The sequence below is a fragment of the Bacillus rossius genome, chromosome 10, assembly GCF_032445375.1.
Source record: "Bacillus rossius redtenbacheri isolate Brsri chromosome 10, Brsri_v3, whole genome shotgun sequence".
Classification (NCBI taxonomy): Eukaryota; Metazoa; Arthropoda; class Insecta; order Phasmatodea; family Bacillidae; genus Bacillus; species Bacillus rossius.
In genome coordinates, this window is record NC_086337.1 from 35,387,225 (window position 1) to 35,411,588 (window position 24,364).

Sequence of the window (24,364 nt, forward strand, 5' to 3'; positions counted from 1 at the left end):
GCAAAGTCTACAACCACTGCAAAATTGGTCACTCTTATAAAGAACAATTTCATCAAAACACACAATATTTTTCCTTATCACAGTTTTTAAACCATAAGTTTATGCATATTTTCAATTTGTGTGTATACTGATACATATTTATATATATATATATATTATATACACACAAATATATTCGTATTGAACATGCAACCAATGTTTTTCTGTCGAATAAAGACCAATCAACTCGAAGTTGGCTTTCCAGCGGGTGGACTTAGTTTTCTAAGTTTATTTGCTGGAGGTGTCCTGGTTAGGGATTTAGATGTAGAAAAACTTTAAAAAAATAATCATGTATGTATTTAATTTGTGTGTTCCTAAGTTTTCACAGCAATCCCTGCCAGCGTATATTTCGTTACAGCGGGGCGGACACCCTTCGTTACCCGCGTCATAGCATGCCTTAAGCTCCGGCTTTCTCACGTGAAAGCTGCCTCCCAACCGAAGGGTCGTTACCACAACGCCGAACGTACAATAACGCCGAATGCCAAATTGACCGCAACGCCGACAGCTAGAAAACTGCTGTGTACCACAACGCCGAAATACAGTAACGCCGAAAAATATTGCTGCGGAGAGGGGGGGGGGGGGGGGGCACAGGAGAAAAATGAAAAACAACGGAATGAATTTGTGTGCTAACCTTGCCTATCCTAACCTTTGTGGCAGTCCTGCAATGACATTTTTCGGCGTTGATGTATTTCGGCTTTGTGGTAATTCGGCGTTGTGGTACACAGCAGTTTTCTAGCTGTTGGCGTTGTAGTCAATTTGGCATTCGGTGTTATGGTTTTCGGCGTTATTGTACGTTCGGCGTTGTGGTATTTCGGCGTTATGGTGCGTCCCCGCAACCGAACACATAGCTAAGGTTTATAATGCAATTCTGTTCGCTGCGCTTGTAATATACACCACCGATAATTTGGCAGCCGTTCGATCTGCCTTTTAAGTTTTTAAATATTCTAAGTTTCCTTGTCTTTATTATTTCGGGTTTTTGCATTTATTTTAATTAATTCATAACATGCCTAAATTTGGTAAATTATTTATATTTTTTAAATTTAACAAGGGCTGACAGAATTATTAGGCAAAACACAAAAAGACTGATTTATATTTCAACCCCAGCTTTAACTAAGATATGCAATCGTGTGGTATTCAGTTTTTAATTAATCAATCGTAAAAATATTTATGATAATTTAATATTTAATAAATAGTTTATGTTTACAAAACCCTGAAAAGCCACGTTTTTATAAACTTTGGAAAATATTAAATATCCACGTATTAAGGCTAAATTAAGAATTAAAATAATTCCAATATAAAAGAGAACATTAGTTACTTTCAGAGACCATTTAATTATTATTATTTTAATAAACAAATCTTTTGTTGCACATTTCTGTAGAAAAAACCGTCAGATAATTATTTTTACTTTTATTTTTTTTGGACCCCAAGCTGGTGAGAGATCAATTGTGTTATATATAACGTGGAAATATAAAGAGTTCAAAAATAATAATTTAACTGTTATTGATTGTGCAGGAGGGAAAAAAAAATATTGCAACCGCGCCAGCACTAGGAGTAAAAAAAAAATGTGGCAAAAAAAGTTTCCTTCACTGTAGCAGGAAAGTTTAGAAGTCAGAATGTTTCTTCTCCCTCATCTATTGCCAGTCGAGGGTGAAATGTTTACTTCGTGGGGAGGGATCGACTCCCGTCTGCATATTTGTTCACGGATTGGATCGCGCGCGTCAATACCGTATCTGCGGATTCGATTCCGCCGGTACAAAGGTCTGAACGTACACGAACCCCGTGCCTGCATCAGAGACTGTTTGGCTTCCGGCCTATTATAATTGAAAAAGTTAACTTTAAAAAAAAATAACATTTCAGTGATGTATAAACACTCTGTCGAGTATTTTTTTTAACCATAAACACTCGAAGGATACTGTTGACGAGCTACGCAGAAATCTTTGTAAATATTTACAGTTACCGTTGTAAATTGACGGCCACTAAGTTTACATGCTGTAACTATATACACATTGTGAATATTTTTTTTGTAGCCATCCACCAATAGAGGTGCACAGGCCCCTGGTTAAAATAATCTAATAATCTCTATGAGGATAACATGTAAAAGCGTTTTCCAGCCCCTACTCAGTCACACTTGTGTTTTCGTACCATGTGCGTCTCTGCATGAGGACGGGAGCAGATAGCAGTTACCGAAACGTCGCTTGTTTCTGTTTTGGAAAACTATTGTGTTTGTTTCGTCTATTCGTTTTGTTGTGTTTTTGTCTCGTTTCAACTGTTGTGCTGAATTTTTTTTGGGGTTCAATTCATCATTTGTGGGGATTTTTTTTTAGTTCTCTTAGTCCATTTTTCTTTGTTTTTCTTTGTTCGTTGACCACATTCCTGTTATGGAATGTTATGTGGTGTATATATCCGGTTGAAAACAGCAATTTTTTCTTATTTTGTGTTTTTTGTCTTTTGTTTTTTTATAGTTTTCTTCTACAGACATACATGTGCTTAGCAATGGCGTATGTCCAAAAACTTACATCATGTAAAAGTGAACCTAGCGTCCGAGTGCCCAAACCCCGCATGGCAGATTCTTTTGCTACCCCGACTATCTCTTCTCTTGGATCATCCTCTCAGTCGCTGCCATGGCTGGCCATCCCCGTGCCAGCACTCAATGCATCCGACCCTCTCCCTGATTGGCTAATCCCTAACACGACTAGGAGTATCGGCTTCGGCCAGAGACGCACCTAGGTCCATCCCAAACCCGGACCACTCCTGCAAAATATGCTTGATTTTAGTTTGGTTACGAAATAAAAAAAAAATTGGTTGTCTGTAAAATCGGTTTACGGACGATAGTTTAACGTGAAAACGTCATGAAAAAACATTGATGAAATGATTGCATACTTTTATGAATAAAATTGAATCATTTTTATTGAATTATCACTATTTTATATGGATACAAAGAAGGAGTGAAATGAAATCTACAATTTAATTGATAAATTTACTTTTATTTGCACTCATTAATTCAAATATGTTTATTACTTTATCGAAGAGATTATTTTAACTATAACTTTTATACATGTTTGCTATTTAACTTCTTCCAATCTGTGTTATTCTGTTAAGGATAGGACGATGATAGGAAAAGTAGGAAACAAATGGGAGTGTTGGAAGTTTAATGTGCCTCGAAAAAGTCAAATCGATTGGAAGAGAGATAGATGCGGCGCAAGCGTACAATTAGCGTAACGGGACAAGCGTAACGGGACAATGTGCGTAATGGGACACTTTTTCGTGCGTGCAGCCGGCGTTCATCGATTTATTAGACGTTGTCACGTCAAAAAGAAAAAAAAACATTCCCAAAACATTTTTTCTTGAGGTTGATTTAACCTTCAAATATATGTTATTCTTAAAACAAAAATACATTTTTTTTCATTACACGTTATAGTTTACTCTGTCCGTCTACGTCGCTCCGTGCGACCAATAGAAGCCGAGTACTTGGCTGCTGTGGTATCCATGTTTGTTTATGTTTGTAAAAACGTTAAAAATTGTTTCAAGGAGAAGAATAATAATTTAATAATAATTTCATACTTCATAACCTTGAAATTTGTTGCCATTTGTAACGTTACTGTATTTTTTTAAGAAGCAGCAGACGCGATAGCGAAATTTGTTCCGGAAGATCCGTCTTTGTTTACGTGATCCGTCTCCGTTTACTTGTCATTATAGAACGGACTATAATCATAATCCAGCGTAATTTCTACGAATATGCAGTTTTTTAGAACTACGAATGAATCTTTGTTTATTTGTAGTTCATTCTGCGTTTTATTTAATTTCTAACAAGGCACAATTGTTCTTCTTTATGCTTTGATTTCAGTCACCAGAAATTTGTATTACTAATTGTAACAACAGGAATTATATTAAAGCAGATTACTAAACCCAGACGTATTTTGGGCGGATGTTCGCGAGGTGACAAATGGGCCCAGTTCACGAAAACACGCCATAGAAGTGATGCCAAGATATTCCAACAACTCAAACAAAGTATGTTTACTGCACTGCGCTAGAGTTTTGGCACAGGCAGAGGCATATTCTATTCGCCGCAGGTTAACAACGATATACCAACCAGTAATGTCGTACCTCTGAAAACGTAGAAAATAAAGAATATTGTACAAGTCATTCACGTTTTTACCCATTTTTTTCGGTTTGTTTGTAAGAAGTAAGCTCTAAAACTACTGGATCAATTCCGAAACTTCTTTCATAGTTATACATCTACATTATTCAAAAATTTTGAGGGCTGAGTTTTATTTTGAAATAATAATTTTCTCTAAGATACAGAAATTTTTGTAAATGAAACCGGTGGAAAGTTAGAAAACATCGTACATTAAAAAAATTCTTTATTGCTTTGGATTATTAATTACATTACTGAATAAAAATAATCCTTTGATACCACTCTCTTTTCAATGTGTCTGGGTACATGCTTTTCTCTGGGTACATGCTATTAACATAAATAATGCTTAATAATTTTCTATGTAAATTCATATGTGGGATTTGTAAAGATTCAAGTTTGTTCTTTTGTATGTTCGATGAAAATAATTAAAATTTAATGCAGAAAAAAATATATTTTTAATAAACCATATACATAAACGATGCTTTTCCGAAAAATACATCATGTAGGTACTATTTAAATAAAACATGATATTATATAAAGCCTTTTTTAGAACCAATTTAACCATTTAGAAGTTTAAGTATAATTTTACGTCTCTTGATACTTTACATCGCAAGGGGAGGGGTTACACGAATGCAAGTACTTGGGTGTGTATTAAAGGATTTGTGAATCTTAAGATTCCCGCGAATTAGCCCACGTTGTTAGGAATTGTCAAGAGACAATGGCCGAAGTCCCTATCGCCAAATATAACAACTCCCATATAATTGCGGGAATGTTTGCCTTGACCAAGCCCGAGGATGGTCAGTAAGTACCTACGAACCGGGGGAAGTCCGACGTCGAACACGGTCCAACAGCCATACCGTATACGGTCCTTTTTTTTTAGAACTGTTTCCACAAGTAGTGTTAACGGACGTTTACGCAGATCGTCGAACTGGAAATGAACAAAAAAAAATAGAGCAGCGGGTGTTTCTCGTGGGGTGTCCGTGTATACAGTCTTGCGCACTTGGCCACCCACTGAATCATCCGATAGGATAGCAACTCGAGCAGACGCTCAGACGCGATATGTGCGCGTTGTTTTCTTGCTCGACGGGGTCGTCCGTATAGGAGGATTTATGCCCTTGCGACCTCGCCCTGGCGCAGGGTGCCGCGGTGGTTGGCGGTGGTTAAGGGGTGGGGGGAGTGGTTCGGGAGAGTCTGCGTCGGCCTCCGTCGACGTCGAAGACTTACGGAAAGGAGGGAGGAGAGGGACACAAGGCTGTTCGCCCGCACGACCCAGTTCTTGCGGCGCCGCGGCGCTCGCTGCCCCCTGGAGGGTCCTCACCGCACCTCTTGTTTGGACGCCTTCCAGGCGCCCCGCGAGACCTCCCGCGGTCGGGCACCCGTCGACGTCTGGCGCGCCCTCGCACTCACAAACACGCAGGCGTCCGTCGCCCTTTGTTTGCGTGGTCGTCGTCGGCGGCGGTTGCGGTTCTGGCCTGGCAGCCGAGCTCGCCTCTCACCGTCTACCCGGGGGACCAATAACTTGAAACTAAGTTTATTTGCAGGCGGTGCCCTGGTCAGGGAGGGACTTAGGTGCGTCTCGGGCCGAAGCCTTTAAGCTTAGTCATGCAATGCAGGGAGAGGGTCGCATGCATCGTGTGCTCTGCTCGGGGTTTTTGGCCAGCCATGGCAGCGATTGGCGCCATGACTAACTCCTCTATCTTAGACGTATATTGAAACTACGTTAAATTGGGCCCAGGTAAAACCTGCATGGACACAGGGAAAACCCTGTGGCTCCAATGGACATGAATCAATTGTGTCTGAGCATACAGGATGAAGTGGATGGTTCGGACTATGAGTTGGTCGGCGTCAGGAAAGCGTCTACCACGCGGGGGTTGGAGCAATTGGACGCAAGGTCTACTTTCCTGGACATCGGAGGAAAGTTCTAGATTAGACGAAACGATGCGAGCTGAACTCAAATTTTTTTTCGGATAGACACCACACTGATGTACCGGCCGGGATAAATAAATCGTGAATTCTTAAAGATTTTTTCCAATAAATCCATAGTATGTATCTCTCTCTGTAAAGGTTCCGAGCCTTCCTGATACCACCATTTCTGGTACCAATTATGAATGCCCGATCAAGTTTCTGACGCCACCAGAGTAACCCCTGGAAGGAAGGCGAAGGGGAGTAAAAAGGGCACTGGGTAGTGAGAAGGGCGGGATTGTATCGGCCTGGATTCGGTATCTTCGATTTGCCTTAGACCGGGAAGTCACAAGGCGTACTCAAGTATTACTTCATACTCGTTATGTTTTTTAACTCTCAATTCATTGTCTTTGCTTGGATCTTTGATGGTTAAATTGGTTTTTAAAAACATGCTTTATATAATATCATTTTTTAATTTAAATAGTGCATTATGTATTTTTCGGGAAAAAAACCCATCGTATATGTATATGATTAATTTAAAATATGTAATATTTTCCGCGTGAAATTTTAATTATTTTCATCAATCATACAAAAGTACAAACTTGTAATTTAAAAATCCCTGATATGAAGTTTATAGGTATGATCGCTGCGTGCCTCTACAATCGGACACTCCCCAAAGTATGCGCCGTACATCCTCACTGTCGGACGTGCAACCCGGTCTCCACTTCGTTTGTCATCTACCACTCTCCTATTTTCCAGTATACGTCCCTAAGCACTTCCCGACGGAACCAAACACGTCTCTAGGTACTCGCGCTCTCGCTTGAACCGCAAACCTGTCTCGTTCCCGGTTCACGCTGTCCCGTTACTCGTGCACGAGTCCACCCAGGTGACCTCCCGCCATCTCCACGCGCAGGGGCGCAACAACTTAATTTCCAAGGGGGGGGGGGGGGGAAATATTCCTTTTTATAAAGAATCATCGATCCCCCTATTGAAGCGAGGGGTCCGGGGGTCCTCTCCCGGGAAAATTTGTATTTCAAGGTGGAAAATGGTGCTATTTAAGCAGTTTTATTATCTAAACATTGATTACGCAGCACACTTTCTTTGCCTCCGTTTGCCCCCACTTCAAGGTTTCAGAGGCGGGGGGGGGGGGGGGCAAAATACCCTTGCCCCCCCCCCGCCCGTGGGGTTGGCAGGCCACTCCTCTACAGTAGAAGCGGAGCTGCTGGCTACAAACACGCCTCATTCGGCGCCCGACGGGGGTTTCTCCGGGGGAACGGAGTGTTGCAAAATTATTTTTTTGTAGTTTTGTAGCGTTTTAGTTTTTAGTAACTGTACAACTATCATTCCAACATGTTATAAATGAAGCTCAAACAAACATTTAAAACATTTAAAAAAAATTTGCTTTTGTACAAAAATATTTTAATTAAGTGTGTATTCAACCATTTATCGGTATATATTTTCTTGAAGTATTAATGACGGTTAGATTCTAGTCAGAAACTTTTGTTTTGTAGTATTTTAACAGTTTTTGACGAAAAATATTTATAGGCACATGAAATTTTATTTCTAAAAATATTATTTCTGTAAAACCACATAGTTTTCAATCAGGAACATCGTCTGTAACACACACACTGACGAGGAAACAGCGCACACTCGCTCCTCCAACACTACCTCACAATAAAATACAACATTAATTTCCCTTACAACTCCTATATTTGCTGGAAACAACTTAAATTAAAAGTAAATTATATATGTCTCCTTAAAGAAGTATAAAAATGGATACAAGCTGGGTGCCAAAGCTGTGCAGTAAAAATGTTTTTCGAGTCCATTAGTGAACGGCTTATTTGTCAGTAAAACTATGAACTTAGTTTTTCGTAGTGAACTTCGTTAAGGTCATGGAATCATTTATTACTTTGGTTTAGTTTTCATGCAGTTGGAAATTTGATTTTCATTACTGTAGAATGTTAATATGTTCTGCTTCTAATTACTACTAATTAAAACCAATTTCATGGACATACGCCAATGCTGGCAATGAAAAACCTCAAGATTGAATGGCAAAGAGGAATACAAAATTCACACGAAGAACGATCCAAAATGTTAAATGCCTAGTGCGTTGTCCAGATTATCTGATTTGTTTCATCAATGGGTTCTTATATTTGTCCCTGTGTTGTTCAAGAATGTTGCTTTTTTTCTGAAATTGCTGTTCTCGTTGCAATTGTCTCGTAGTTTCAGCCCATTGTGTTCGTCTGTGTTGTAAATTATTTATAGGTTTAATTTTTTTTCTGACAAAATTCATTTAAAGTAATTTTCCGTGTGTTTGTGTATTTATCTTTGTTGTCCGGTTTTGAAGTTTTAGGTATACTATTACGTCCAGTGTAAACCAGAAATAGTACATGTTCATGAATGAGGGAAGGCAGGTAGGTAACCCCTAGGTAAGACGTGACGGATGCAACAAATGATAGCGCGTTATAAATTCAAGTCAACGCCATCTATTGACGACGTTCTAAACTAAAAATGTTATTAACGCCTTTAGTTCGCTAGCAGCTGCGAGCTTCACTAAGCGGATGTGTTTCGCCAAGGAGGAGATATGAAGTTGCCATAACTTACTATATGACCGTGTGGCGAACATACAGAAATGACACAAACTCACTAATTGTTTGTCTATGACGTACTTCATATGATTGTCTATCGTAAAACTATATTTACCTCTTCTTCACTTTCTTAGGGATGGAATTTCGTAATTTTATGTAGTCTATATCACTCTCCGGCCCATGCAAAACATCATGTCAATCCGTTTCTCCGTTGCTGCGTGAATGAAGTACAAAGAGACAAACACACTTACACATTTATAATATTAATTTATTATTAGGTTTTTGACGTGACGTCTAATAAATCGATGAACGCCGGTTGCACGCACGAAAAAGTGTCCCGTTACGCACATTCTCCCGTTACGCTGTGTCCCGTTACGCTCATTGTACGCTTGCGCCGCATCTGTCTCTCTTCCACTCGATTGGAACAACCATCGTTTTGACTTTTTCGAGGCACATTAAACTTGAAACACTCCCATTCGTTTCCTACTTTTCCTATCATCGTCCTATCCTTAACAGAATAACATAGATTGGAAGAAGTCAAATAGGTAACATGTATAAAAGTTATAGTTAAAATAATCTGTTTGTTAAAGTAATAAACATATTTGAATTAATGAGTGCAAATAAAAGTAAATTTATCAATTAAATTGTAGATTTAATTTCACTCCTTTGTATCCATACAAAATAGTGATAATTAAATAAAAATGATTCAATTTTATTCATAAAAGTATGCAATCTTTTCATCAATGTTTTGTTATGACGTTGTCACGTTAAACTATCGTCCGTAAACCGACTTTACAGACAACCAATTTTTTTTTGTGTGTGTGACTAAGTTTTCTGCCAGCAGCGTCAACGGAGCAAGCCTATCGCGGTCGGACAGTAGTCGTGGGGGATGCTCTTCTTACCTCGGCGGGCCGCGGCACATAGTACCCGAGCGACGGTTATCGACGACTGTCTTCTGTCAGTTTTTTCTTTTCTTATTCCTCAGCCGACCCTTACACGAACCGCCTCGACTCCCCGCCTAACCACTCTTCTCCCGTGACGTTTATTGGGATGAGGCCCGGGGAATGCTGGCTCCGCAGAAACCGCTGTTCTTGGTCGTGTGTGGGAGGAATGGAAAGGAAAGGGAAGGTGGATCCTCATCGTTTCACGTCTTTAAATCCGACATGCATAAACCACCCGTGAGCCAATTGGAAGCTGAGGCATCCCGCAGAAGCGCAAACGTATTGAGCATTAATCTGGGAAGAGTAACAGTAGGTTGTGTGCACAATATTTGACTGCCATGTTTTCGAACCTGCTAAAACACAACCACGCATAGGACCCCTCAGCAAAAAAAAAATGTTTTACTTCAAAAAATATTCTCCCTGAAATTATAAAATTACTTTCAGTTTTGGAGTGCCTTTTGAAAACAAGCGTGCATGTCATCGTTTACAGAAAGTTTTTTTTTCTTTCTTTTTTTTCTTTTTGTAATGTTCTATTGTTAGGGACCGGAAAAATTCGCGGATTCAATGACTTCTAGGATAGCCTCCATTATCCTCTGCATTTCTCAAGTAAACACGCGTGTTCATTGGGTACTAAATTGTGAGGCGTCTCCATGGGTAGCTCGTGATTCGACGCTTCTTCGATCGATAGTCTCTCTCATTGGCCCAGAGAGTTCCAGTTAAACTGCGAGCCAATAGCAGAACCAGCAGAAATGTACACAAGTTTGAATTTCAGCCTATCACGAAATGAATCCGCGAATTTAAGCCCATATAGCTGCCTACATCGCACGCAGAATAAAAGAGTCGGTTTGTCTGCGATCTGAAGATACGATACAAACTAAAGATCGGTCTCATCGTCGTCGTTCAGAACCGGGAATTCCCGGGAATTTTTGATCTAGTAAAATAACCAGGAATTTGAAAGCTCGATTACTCGGTTCTTTCGGTAACCTTCGTAACTCGACATCGGCAGCATCGAAATTTCTTTTTTTTATTGCGCGCTAAGGTTATTTTTAATCCGATGCTCTCCTCTGGCGAGGCGATCGATGCCCGGAGGGGATTTGAATGGGGGTTGAGGGGAGGGTGTCTGCCAGCCATGCGCTTCTCAGTCTGCAGTCGGTGTCAGGCCTTCTGTGTGCGCCTGTGGTTGTCGAGCCAATGTTATTTTAAATAACGATTGTTTTAAAAGCTTGTTATGAAAAGAATAAATGTTGAAGTATAGCTTGGCTTCTGGGTTGTAGCCAGCGTCCATGACGAACCCAGAAGCCAAGCTACTTCAAACAATGGCCATTTGAAAGCCTGCGAACATTAATAATAAATGTTATTTTAGTTTAAAAAAATAACTGTGATTTTGCATGCTTTAAAACGATTATTTGTTTAAATATCCCCCCCCCCCAAATTTAAAGATTAAGAGTAAGACTGAGAATTAAAGTGATTTGCTTTACGTTAGTAGATACATTTTTGCAAGACAAATTTGTAACACAAGTGTTCGTCCTTTTTCTTTTACTTTTGGTCAATAAAACTTGTTTGATAGTTCAAAACTAACTGTTACTACTTTAATCACCGACTGCTGAATAATTATTTAAAAAAAAAAAAATTGGTTGTCTGTAAAGTCTGTTTACGGACGATAGTTTAACGTGACAACGTCATAATAAAACATTGATGAAATGATTGCATACTTTTATGAATAAAATTGAATCATTTTTATTGAATTATCACTATTTTTTATGGATACAAAGAATGAGTGAAATGAAATCTACAATTTAATTGATAAATTTGCTTTTATTTGCACTCATTAATTCAACTATGTTTATTACTTTAACGAAGAGATTATTTTAACTATAACTTTTATACATGTTTGCTATTTAACTTCTTCCAATCTGTGTTATTCTGTTAAGGATAGGACGATGCTAGGAAAAGTAGAAAAAGGAATGGGAGTGTTTCAAGATTAATGTGCCTCGAAAAAGTCAAATACGATGGTTGTTCAAATCGAGTGGAAGAGAGATAGATGCGGCGCAAGCGTACAATGAGCGTAACGGGACACAGCGTAACGGGTCAATGTGCGTAACGGGACACTTTTTTGTGCGTGCACCCGGCGTTCATCGATTTATTAGACGTTGTACACGTCAAAAAAAAAAAAAAACTGCGTAGTGCCGAAAGTACTGGGAATTCTCGGTTTCGTTCTGAAAATCGGTTACGGTTGCAAACACCCTGCCGGGAACCGAAACTTCAACTTCTTCCCGCAACGCGACATTCCTGTCTCGCCCCAGCGTTCAGGATAGTGGGCGCCGGGGTTTTCCCGGGCCTTATTCATGAGCTTGCGGGGGGGCGGGTTACCCCCTCCACTTCCGACGCTTCGTCCCCCATTGAGGGAACCCCTCCTTCTCCAGGAAAGACCTCGGCGAGTGCCCGTCGGCAGAATTCCTGCTTTGGGGGGGGGGGGGGGGGCATCCGACCCACCCCCCGCGCCAGCCCAGCCCGTGTTGCGATCCGCGCGGATGTATCGGCTCATCAGATACTCATCATTGCGGAATTCTCATGATATCGGATAGTTGGAAAAAAAGTAAACGTGCGTTTGAATTTGAATAATTAAAAAAAAAGTGTCTGTGCACAGAAAAACATTTTCTGTACTTTCACAAAAGATTCCTTTGTAAAACAGTTACTTCTTTTTAATGTAAATATATATATTTTTTTGCCAAATTCAACGTTTTAAATTTCGTCATATTGGACTAAATTTAATCATTGACCTAAAGAAAAAACCAAACTCCCTTTTTTTCTGTTTTAAACTCTCATAGGTTACTGATAGTAAAAATTTTTATCTTCCGTGTATTTTACGTGCCTACATAGATACGCATAGACTTAATGAAACCAAGCTCGTGAAATTCTCTCCCTTTCCCCCCTTTTTTTTTACATAATGGTACTATTGAAAAAAAAGAAGTTCGTCTTTATGATATTTGTAAAATAAACATGTAAAAATTTACAGCTATTGATTTTGTAGATTCGGTAATACTCGTTTCTCTTATAAGACCAAACTGAGTCAGTTTTTACCAACCAAAGTATTTACAGACTGATTTCAGTTGTTTGTGCAAAAAAAAAACAATTATAGAACCATATACTTAGTGTTATAATATGGTTTTAAAATGTTTGAAGTTAATATTTTAGTTATGCCATAGAATTATAACCTCTGAAGTGTGCGAAAACTATATAGTATTAACGGTTTAATGAATTTTAACAAGATGAACAGTATTTTAATAAAGTTATTTGTCAAAAATCAGGTTTAAAGCCGGGGTTTAGAATTTTTTCAAGTCTTATCGGAGTTGTGCTGCTATCTGTGCATGATGGTGGCAATCAACGTTTACGATTCAGGCAGATAGTAAGTGCGTCTATAAATTTTGTTTTTTACTAGAAAAGTGAATGTTTATGTTTATCAGTAGATACATTTATCACGCTCAGCCATATTTTAAAGAATTTTACTTTAAATTTCGTGGTCGAGTTTTGTTTTATAAATTTATTTGCAGCATGAGAACACGCGTATTCGCTCTTTACCGATGTTAGATGATCACACATCACTGGCGAGTGCTGAAAGACTCACTCACGTCCATGATCATCACTGCACAAGGCCAACCATATTTAGCAACTTACTTAGAACATGGCATTCAAGTGTGTTCACACGACTGTCTGTGTACCTTGTCTGTCGACGTGTCTATAGACAACCCCTCTGCAAGTCTATAGAAAATCGCTCGACTTCGTACGCGAGTGCGTGTACAAGGTTTTGTAATTTTGGATCCGCGTCCGAATGTTCGCTCAAATTTCTAACCAAATCTTCTCACCCTCCAGTTTTCTACCCAACCCCACTCCACCTCATTCCCCCTCCCGTCCTCGTAACCGGTTCAGACCGCGCACCCCCATACGAATTCTGGTCCTCATACCTTTCCCACCAAACCCCGTAATCCGACCCCTAACCTTACCAGCCTCCTCATGAGGACAAATCGCCCCCAACATTTGCATCTCATACATTTTCCTCCGCCGTCCTTCATATATATATATATATATATATATATATATATATATATATATATATATATATATATATACTCCCTACACTCCTCCTCCAGTGTTTTGCGCGGCGCCTCTGTATACGTGGAAAAACAACATCGCTTGTTCACTTTAAAGTAAACGTACGGGAACAGAAAAAAGAGATGGTAGGGGGGGGGGGGGAGAGGTAATATTCTCTTCTACCTCAAGGCCGCAAGGGCCAAGGACGCAAATATACAAAAAAAAAGTACAAGCTTTTGGTGACTGGGCTTCTACGCGTGTTCTCGGTGATGGTATAAAGAGGGATGTATCCCCCTGAATACATGACATATATGCGAGATCTCAGTGAAGGTACTATGTAGCTTTGCGTGATGTAAGGTGAGATGTTACAACAACTGTAAAAAATAACAACAAAGACAGCTCGGCATTTTGAGAATGATCGTGATAGTGACCAAACCCCTTGTTATTGAATTAAGTTTCTGAAAACCAATTTTTGAATGCGCCACTGATCCTTACTCAGTTGAGGAGAAAACTTCAAATCTGGACATGTCCGCTTTAGAAAATTTTACGGGAAATTATTTTAAGAGTAAAATCATGGCTATGAAATTGAAATTAAAGCACCTGTGATATTTAACAGAATAAAATAGTCATGGTTGTCCTCGTTTGAATGATTTTATTTTGTATGTGACACGGAAATGGAATTTCTACTTCTATTTGTAAAAAGTAAAATTTAGTTATAAATCTACATTAACAGTGATTTATTTATTAGAAAATAAAGCATAATTTATTTCCCATAATGCCCATAATGTTGTATACATTCACAGACTTTTTAATCAATAAATTGTTTGTAACAGTTTATATATTAATTCATGCTTAAATTTATCCTTCAAATACACGCAAATGCTCATCATCAACAATATTTTAATTTTTATAAGACCTCCCTGCAGTGAAATTTTAAATGTATTGTGCCACTTCAAATTCTAATATAAAATGGCAATCTCCTGAGCTGTAAGAAGTAATGTGACTTACGACATTATTCCTTTCTTTAAAAATGTTATGCATAAAAAATATTTCAGTCATTATTGAGAAAAAAATTAAACGCTCTTATACATCCTTTGAAGGCTATGTTTTAGGTTTACATTTCAATGAATCATGGATCTAAGACTTATAAGGACACCAAACTTAATGTTTCCTGAATTTTTCTCCAAAAAAATTTGCAATCTCTTATATTAGGAACCAATGTAAAACGTTTAGTATATCTTTTGCACTGTATAGTTTTCAGTATTTTCATATTAGGCCACTAAGCAATTTTTATATTTTTAAATAAATTGATTTGCAATCTAACTTAAATTTTGTAGTTGATTTGAATTTTTCGAATTTTGCTTAGCAGTTTTCCCCTCTAACAAATACCTACACTATTTACGTGTCTGGATTTGAATGAAAACGAAGACTAAGCGCAGTATGCATTACTTAATTATAAGACCAGTAAGTTGGTATCTATTTTCTACCGTTTAAATCCTCTATATTTAACTATTTATCACAAAGAATATATCAAAGTTGGTTCAAGTGAAATTTTCGCTAGATAGTTTAATCACATGTAATTTAATAAAATATTTGCTTGTATATTTTTTAATCCTGAAATAATTTTTCAAATCACGTATAACAAGCTAAGTTTAATTAAAATTTATTTAATTATGTAGCGTGTTTCACTTGAACTCAGAATATTATAATTTTTATTTAAAAACCTTTATATTTTTACATTTCGTCTCAGAAACACTTTTAAAGCGAAGTACTTAATAGCTAAAATGGTTTGCAATAGAATGAAATTATACCTTAGGTGAAATCTTGTCATTTTTATAGAAATTATACTTATTTGATGCTTTCTCGTTTTTTTATGAACGGAATCAGCGATTCATGAGTGTTTGGTTTCGACATTGTTTAAAAAGAAAGTAATTACCGATTAGAAAAATAACAGTACACCAGCTCCGAACACGTGGTTTCTACTGTGAATGTGATGTTTCGATTTCACCACACGAAGTTCATTAAACAAATAACAGTAATGGAGACTGAATTCATTATCATTGCAGCTTTTTTGAACTGCAGCTCCAACAATACTTAAAACTATCATGTGGAATGGAACGATATAAAAGCAGACCAATCTAGTGTATGTGTGTGTATATATGTATGTATATATATATAGTTATACAACCCATTTCCGTGCATTTAAATCAGTGTTGTACTGCGTTAAAAAACCAACATGTCTGTGTATCCATTGTGTAATTATTTCTGTAAACGTTACGTGGATGATCTGCATGCAGGAGTGGCTATTGCGGAAAACAACAATTCTTTGTGTGGTCACATACGAGCCGGGCAGAGGATTAGACTAAACATTCCAATCCCAGTTGAGTATTAACTCGATCCGCACCTCGTATTTATTTCATGAAAAAATAAAGCTGCAGTTTAAAAAATAATCCTCGGTTGCTTATAGAATACTAAAAATTTTCAACGAGATCTCAATCTACTTATTAAATATTTACTGGGTTTATTAAATGCGTATATAAAAACTTTTTTTTTCAACTTTAAAAAAATATATATATATTAGTGATTGAGTGGATGTATGGATGCTATGTGGTATAGAGTAAACATTTTGTTTTGGTACTTACTATTGACAGAAGTTTAATTTTAGTTATAAGTTACGGGGGAGTGGGCAAAGAAATGTTCATCATGCAATTACATGAATTGTATACTGTGTGTCCATTGCTTTTTCATTGCATGTCTAGTGTGTACTGCGTGTCCTGTATATGTACTGTGTGTCCATTACGTGCTAAGTGTGTATTTTGTGTCTTCATTGCGTGTCAATTGTGTTTATTGCGTATCCGTTGCGTGTCCAGTGTGTGTATTTTGTGTTCATTGCGTGTCCCGTGTGAGTTTTACGTGTCCCTTGTGGGTATTCCGTGTCCATTGCGAGTCCCGTGTGTGTATTGCGTGCCCAGTGTGTGTATTGTGTGTTAATTGCGTGTCAAGTGTGTGTATTGTGTGTTCATTGCGTGTCAAGTGTATGTATTGCGTGTCAATTGTGTTTATTGTGTGTTAATTGCGTGTCCAGTGTGTGTATTGTGTGTTCTTTTATTTTGTTGAATGTTTGTAGTTTCGTTAAATGTGCGTATTCAAGACTGTAGTCAGGTCAAGAGTGACCTTGTTGTTTGGATATGCCTGGTCTCTACGTCTGACATTGAACATGACCTGCTTAAAATGTTCGTCAAACATTGTCGAAAAATAACTGTTGGTTCGAAGACGCTTGGCTAGCATGAAGATTTGTTTTTCTCTTATTATATACAGTAAGAATTTTATTGATTTTTGTATAGAATAAATCAATGAAGTTAATGCAGACAAATTAAAGATATAAACGTAAGTCATTCAGCCTATTTTTAGCCAGTGCATTATCGGTCTAGGCCAGTAATCTTCATCATGCTATACAGAATATTCATACAAAATATCTACATTCTAGAAGAGCCAGACTTTTACGTAAAATGGAAAATGAAGAGTTATTTAAACCAATCAAAAATCGCCTTTACAAAATTAAAAAGAAAGAAGATTCACAATCACTTTTAAGGCAGAAGTTAATGAAAAGGTTCCAACTACAAAAAAGAGGAAATATCAATCATCTTGAGAAGAAGAGGATTTTACTAATACTGAGTTTATGCAAAAGATAAAAATTACAGAAACGTGGACACCAAGTTAAAGTAATGGTCCAGCCATACCTAGATCTTTCTCTAATCGGAATAATAACACAAATTATGGAGTGTATAGAAAACATAGTAGCTAAATGGTTCCTTGGCGCTAAAGAAATTGACTTATTAACAGGAAATATTATATGTGTAGTGAATTACACAACACACGGGACTCCAGGTCTGTACGAATTGTTGTTTTGCAAAGAACCTAAAGGCTTTTACCACGAGGATTTACAAGACTTCAAAAAACTGCTAGAGCTAACTCACGCACATTGATACGATAACCATCCAGAAAGCGGCATATATAAGGACGAATATCATGAAAAAATTGACATTCTCGCTAATCCGTTCAGTGAACTTGCAGAACATGATGAATGTTTAGAATAGGCTTTAAAGTTTCTCAGAAGTTTAACTATGTGTGTTGGAAAGACTCAAATGAATTGGTTTATTGTCTGAGACAACTGCTGGCTTCTGTTAGGAAACTATTCCCACACCAACGAAATAGTCTCCATACTAGAAGAACTGATAGAAGCCGTCTATTGTACTATGAGTCGAACCGAAATCGAATGTAAACATCCCGCTCCTGTAAGATGGACATACCTTTGATGCAAAGTTTTAGTGAATGGACTTGATGATTTGTTCCAGGCGGACCTTGCTGAAATGATACCATATTCCCGAATGAATAGAGGCTTCAAAAACATGTTGACGGTCATCAACATGTATTGCAATTTCGTTTGGGCTAGACCTGTGAAACCGAAGAACGCGACTGATGTGACCAAGGCCAAGACAGAAATTTTGCTCGATGGGCGTGCACCGTCGCACCTGAAAACGCATCTCGGCAAATAATTATAAAGTGCATCTTTTAAGGCTTTGATGAAGAAATTTGGCATCAAGCACTATTCACCATTTAGTAATATCAAAGCCTCTTTAGTAGAGAGGTTTAACAGTACTTTACACGCCAAGATGTGGTGTAATTTCATGGCTAACTGAACTTACACGTGGCTGGATATCTTGACAAAACTATTAAGTAAATACAATAAAATGGTGCATTTTAGATAATTTTCATTTATAGTTTAATAATTACAGATTTATAATATGGCACCCAAAGTGGTCGAAAAGATGGCGGATAGTATTACAGATTCCTATATGGTAATTGACACTATTGTACTCTACTTGGTATAAAAAATTACCTATATAGCACACCTTAGCAGATGAAAACAAAATGGTGGATTCAAGATGGCTGTCATGACGTCATGATGATAGACTCAATATATATTCCTTGTCTTCAGTTGTGGGGGGTCAGTCTGCTGGTAGACTTCATGGAGGAAGGTATTATATTTATGTTTCCCCTCGCCTGGTTCGAAACCAGTCTTCAATGTCCTTGACGTAAGTGCGTGTTTTACTAAATGTAATTAAAATTGTATTTATTCGTTATAGTTTTTTTTATAATAGTTACTTATTTTCAATATGACGAGTGTGACTTTATGATTCAAGATAGCGCAAAAAGTTTTACAATACAAATGATGGACTTACTGTCATAATTCAAAAAGGTGGAATCCAAGTTGGGGGCCAGGGTCAAATTCAAACAAGATGGCCACCATTGTGAAGGTTAATATCAAAGGTCAAGATCAATGTCATCCAAGATGGAGACCATGACATCACTATCCTAAATGGCGGTCGGCACCAGCACCATGACTTGATGTAGGCTTTTGGACATACGCCATTGCTAAGCAATGGCGTATGTCCAAAAGCCTACATAAATTCATGCACTCCCATTGCACAAATCTTTCAAAGATAATACCAGCACCATACCTAGCACTCAGAGCCAGTAAATACATTTGTATACTACTATCGTTTTAATGAACACATGAGTGGTATTTTAAACTTACAAGATATTTTGTTTAAAACTAAAAAAAAAAAAAATTCAAAAGAGAAATAAAACGCAAAATATTTTTCTTGACACAAAAGGAACTCAAATAATGGCATTGAAATAAAATTAAATCATCTTTGTGGTATTTGAGACCAAGCTTTAAGGGGTTAGCCTAGCCAGGGGTGTGTCTGTGTTAGATGGGATGATAAGTGCGACGCTCGCTGGTGCTTCTAGCGCGGTGTATCCTCTAAGCGCAATGCTGTGGAATGGTACACAGTCTTCTCTTCATACATTGGACAACTTTGAAATTTGAGCAGAGACCATAACATTAGTTGGCAGAGAAATGAATATAGGCACTCCAGTGACTTCAAGAATCTGTACCAGGCGTTTCTCATCTATAACTATTCTAGAAACACGTTTTTAGCCTCTTTCACTGTCCTAAAAATACAGTTCCAAAACGAAATAGGGTTACAGGACTACCCATCGGCCTTCAGCGTATTCTTTACTGTTTTTCATAAGCAGAATCGTGGTGTCTTCTGAACTCTGCACATTGAACGCGTTTCCAATTAGGCAGGACCTTGTTCCGGGTTCAACGTACTCGGGTGGTTGGTTATGGGGCTTTTCAACGGAGAGATAATGGTTTCGACGTCGCTTGATATTCCAAGGTCGGCCAACCTGACCGTCCAAAATTCCCGGACGCTTTCGCGTTCCCCATCCGCCGATACTGTCTGGACGAGAATGAAGTTGTTACGCTCCGGCGGGGGGCATCCGTAGTTTCGGAAGGCACCACGAGCCCCGTTCACGCTTCCCTTCCCTTCCCCCGCGGAACGGCTCTGCCATAACGTGCGCTTCAGGGGGGGGGGGAAATAGGGAGTGCTGGGGGGTTAAATGGGCCTCTCCCCTCGAACCCCATCGTGCTCCGCATTGGTCAGGTGGTCCTGGGCCGCACGTGAGGGCTATTTCTGGTTCCTGGGGGAACGAGGCCGGGAGTTTGCGCCGTTCGTTTGGCAGCCCTGGGTCAGCGGTCCTTCCGGATGGCGCCGCCAGCCCGTCATTACTCGAACGCAAATAGGAAACACAAAATGGCCGACATTAACCTTTCATCGGGCTGGCGCCAAAACGCACTGAGAATGGCCCCGGTTACGTTATCGGTTCCCATCGGGTTCATCTCCACCCCCTCCCCCCCCTTCCCCCAATTATTCCTAAAAAAATATATCTTGTTTCCGAGACGATAATGGGGCGTGACTTCCTGAATGGACAAAGGGATTAATAACGTATCATCGAAACTGAGTTCATTGACGACGAATTGTTGAAGCAGCGACGGCATATATTCCTTATATTTGTGTGGAAGTACCCAAAAAAAGCGATTCAGATGGCTCACGGTAATGTCCGCCACGTGTTACGCTGGTACAAAATTAGTAATTAACCCCACCTGGAATCGAACTTGGATCACCTGTGTGGACAGCGATAGATTTTTCTACGTCAACCACCTTGACGGAGCAGTGACTTAACACACGACCAGCTCTCAGAAGGAATTTACGTACCGTTCAGAGCCCAATTTGAGTCGTTACGAGTTTATTTTGAAATTTATTACCTGCTTACTCGTATTTTAAAACGTAAAACTCAATACTTGTTACTATTATTAGCTTTTTCATTTATAAAATATATAAATGAAAATAACGCAAATTTCTTTCTCTTTCTGAACTTCCTGTTATACGATCATTCCGGATATTTTGTAAACGCAATGCTCCTTAGGAGTTAGTATATGTTTTAAAACATTATTTTCCTATGCAAATATATATATATATATATATATATATATATATTAATAGAGTACTTTGCTGTTTGGTCAGCAATAGTATGCTAAATTACTCTTAAAATTGTTATAGTGCGACGTGGTTAAAGAATCAGAATATAAATTGTTAGTGTGCCATTAGAATGAAGTAAAGATTTTGACGTGAAAACGTCTAATAAATCGATGAACGCCGGCTGCACGCACGAAAAAGTGTCCCGATACGCACATTGTCCCGTTACGCTGTGTCCCGTTACGCTCATTGTACGCTTGCGCCGCATCTATCTCTCTTCCACTCGATTGGAACAACCATCGTTTTGACTTTTTCGAGGCACATTAAACTTGAAACACTCCCATTAGTTTCCTACTTTTCCTATCATTGTCCTATCCTTAACAGAATAACACAGATTGGAAGAAGTTAAATAGCAAACATGTATAAAAGTTATAGTTAAAATAATCTGTTCGTTAAAGTAATAAACATATTTGAATTCATGAGTGCAAATAAAAGTAAATTTATCAATGAAATTGTAGATTTCATTTCACTCCTTCATTGTATCCATACAAAATAGTGATAATTCAATAAAAATGATTCAATTTTATTCATTAAAGTATGCAATCATTTCATCAATTTTTTGTTATGACGTTGTCACGTTAAACTATCGTCCGTAAACCAACTTTACAGACAACCAATTTTTTTTTTAATATAATGAATGATTCTAAATTTTTTAATGTTTTTATTAAATATGCATTTTATTTAAATTTTACTATGGGCGTAATTACAGTTTAATCACTTTGTTTTGAAGTAAGTTGTTGCATTATGTGTAATTAAACACCAGCAAAATTGACGATGTTTTAAATCATTTAAAAGTTAGTTTCTCGAAACACCATGTATTTTCTTTTCTATTTTGTGGCTAGTATAATAAAAAATTTTATTGTCAAGGGTTACTTTCAAGAAAACGATGTGCATTCGAACGCTATAATTGTCATAAATGTGTTTGTCGTTATGATGATATTGTCATTCACATAACAGAAAATTTGTAAATAATTAACGAGGAATTAAAGTGAATCACGTAACCTCAAACTTCACGAGTTATGTAAATAGACAAGGTGTACTATAACTTGATCAAATTTTGTGATTACATCCTGTTGGCAGAAGGTGAAATTATTCCGCAATTTATTAGTGTGTTGAGATTAACATAATGTTTTGTAAAACGGTAAAATTATTACTTTATGTTATAAAATTAATTATTATATTGTATATTGAGAAAATATTTCAGTGGGGAAATTTTTTGACGTGATAACGTCTTATAAATCGATGAAAGCCGGCTGCACGCCCGAAAAATTGTCACGTTCCGCCTGAGCCGAGCGTGCAAGAACCGGCCAACCACCGTGCGAGAAAATCTTCTATAATATCAAACAGGTTAAGGCGGGCTTTTTAACTAATGGTTCGTGATTATATTTAAACAAATTGTTTAAATTAAATTTGCAAAAACTGTAAAAAATATTTTAAAATTAAAAAGTATGTAATTTTTCATCAATGTTTCTTATGACGTTATCACGTAAAATTATCGTCCGTAAACCGACTTTACAGACAACCCCCTTTTCTTTTTTTAGTGCATTTCTTCTATACACGAACGAGAGACGTAAATAAAAGATTCTCTTTAGCTGGAGTCATCACTTAGGCACTAAATAAATTTATTTTACCATCATGTCAGCTCTATTACAAACCTATAAAACGGTTATTGTACGATTATTTTGAAAGATTTCTTTTTCGGCGGGGTTTCATTTTTTTACTATTTGGTTGTGTTTTGTTTCCAGAGCCGGACCTGATTGCATCACGAGCAGAAGTATTAGTGCACCCTGCCAGATGTGCCTCTCCAGTGTGAAGAAGTTCAGTGGCATTATCGCGCACCGTAAAGACAAAAAAAAAGAGGTTTGGTGCCTTTTTAGTATTCTTGCACTTTGTCATTTTTATGGGACAGTTACATATAACAGGGACGAAGTAGCAAGACGTTTGTTACACTGGCTTCCATTCTTTGACTAGAATAAGAAGTTCACGTAAAATGTGTTTACAGAATCACATATGTTCTGGACCGCTATGAGTTAACCCCAACTTCTGAGCGTGTCGAACGAACACGGCATTGCAGTAAATAAAAAAGATAAATTAATAAAAAAAAAACATTCTCCCTTTTTTTTTTTTTTTGAGCTCTCATACCATCGAAGAGAGAAATATTTTACCCAACGTGTTTGGGAGTCACAAAAATGAAGAGCCATTCAAATAAATTGTAAATATTGTGACGTCTACCTCAGAGAACTTAGTGCCATTACGTAGCTTAGCGTGTGCAAAATGGACGGTGTTAACATAGGTTTATCTTGGAACCAATTGTTATCATAAACGTTTATGTGATATTTTGGAATAATTGTATATTTTTACTATAAATTACTCAGTTTCAACGAATTTTTGGTAGTTTTTCTCATTGAACTACTTTTTGTTGGCTCTTTTCCTCGCAGTCATAGTAAATATTTTTAATGTACTTTTATGTTACTCTCTATGAAAAAAATACTAGCTGTTTGTGGTGACTACCAACTTCATAATACTGGAACATTTACATCATCGTAAAAAATTCAACACACAGGTAAACTTAAATTCGTATTTAAGAAAATTAACACTCACTTCATGTATGTTATTTTGGCTAAACAAATATAAACCGTCAGTTGCAAGAATATATGGTGATACATTTATTTTCAGTCAATAATACATTATATTGCAATAGTGATTAAAGCTTAAAAACCAGTTTATATTGTCCAAGCTCTACAACACGCCTACATGAAGATATTTTAAGGTATTAATAAGGCTTTTTAATTTTAAGTTGTGCAAATAAATTCCAGTCAAAATATTTATTAATGTAAAACAGATTTTCAAATGTTTTATATACTTGTGTACAAAAAATTTGTATATTGGAAAATTTTCAAGTGCATTTAAATTTGTTTATGTCGAAAAATTTTTTATACACATTTGTAACAATAAATTTCTTTCTCATACATTCTAAAATAGTTCTGATAATTTTTTTCTCATCCCATTAATTTTGTAAAAAAAAAAAAAAAAAAACCTCTGCCATACGCCCAGAAAATAAAAAGTCAAAACTATCAAAATATCAGATTATATTAACACACAAGCACGATTTTTTTCTTCTTCGAAATAATTGAAAACTTACTGTGGACAATTCTGGAAAACTAAATTTAGAAATATTCACTGTGAATTCTCAAACCAAAAAAGAGCAAAATATGATTTTTATTT

General features: G+C 37.4%; 1 protein-coding gene across 1 annotated transcript in view; it reads left to right on the top strand.

The window, feature by feature from the left end:
* The window catches only part of LOC134535646 (nephrin), a 357,918-nt gene extending 333,800 nt beyond the window's left edge, over nt 1-24,118 (top strand). The window contains exon 13 of the mRNA XM_063374832.1: nt 22,885-24,118. Within this exon, the coding sequence (XP_063230902.1) occupies nt 22,885-22,952 (68 nt within the window). The 3' untranslated portion in view covers nt 22,953-24,118. The remainder of the gene's footprint in view (nt 1-22,884) is intronic.
* The last annotated feature ends 246 nt before the right edge of the window (nt 24,119-24,364 follow it).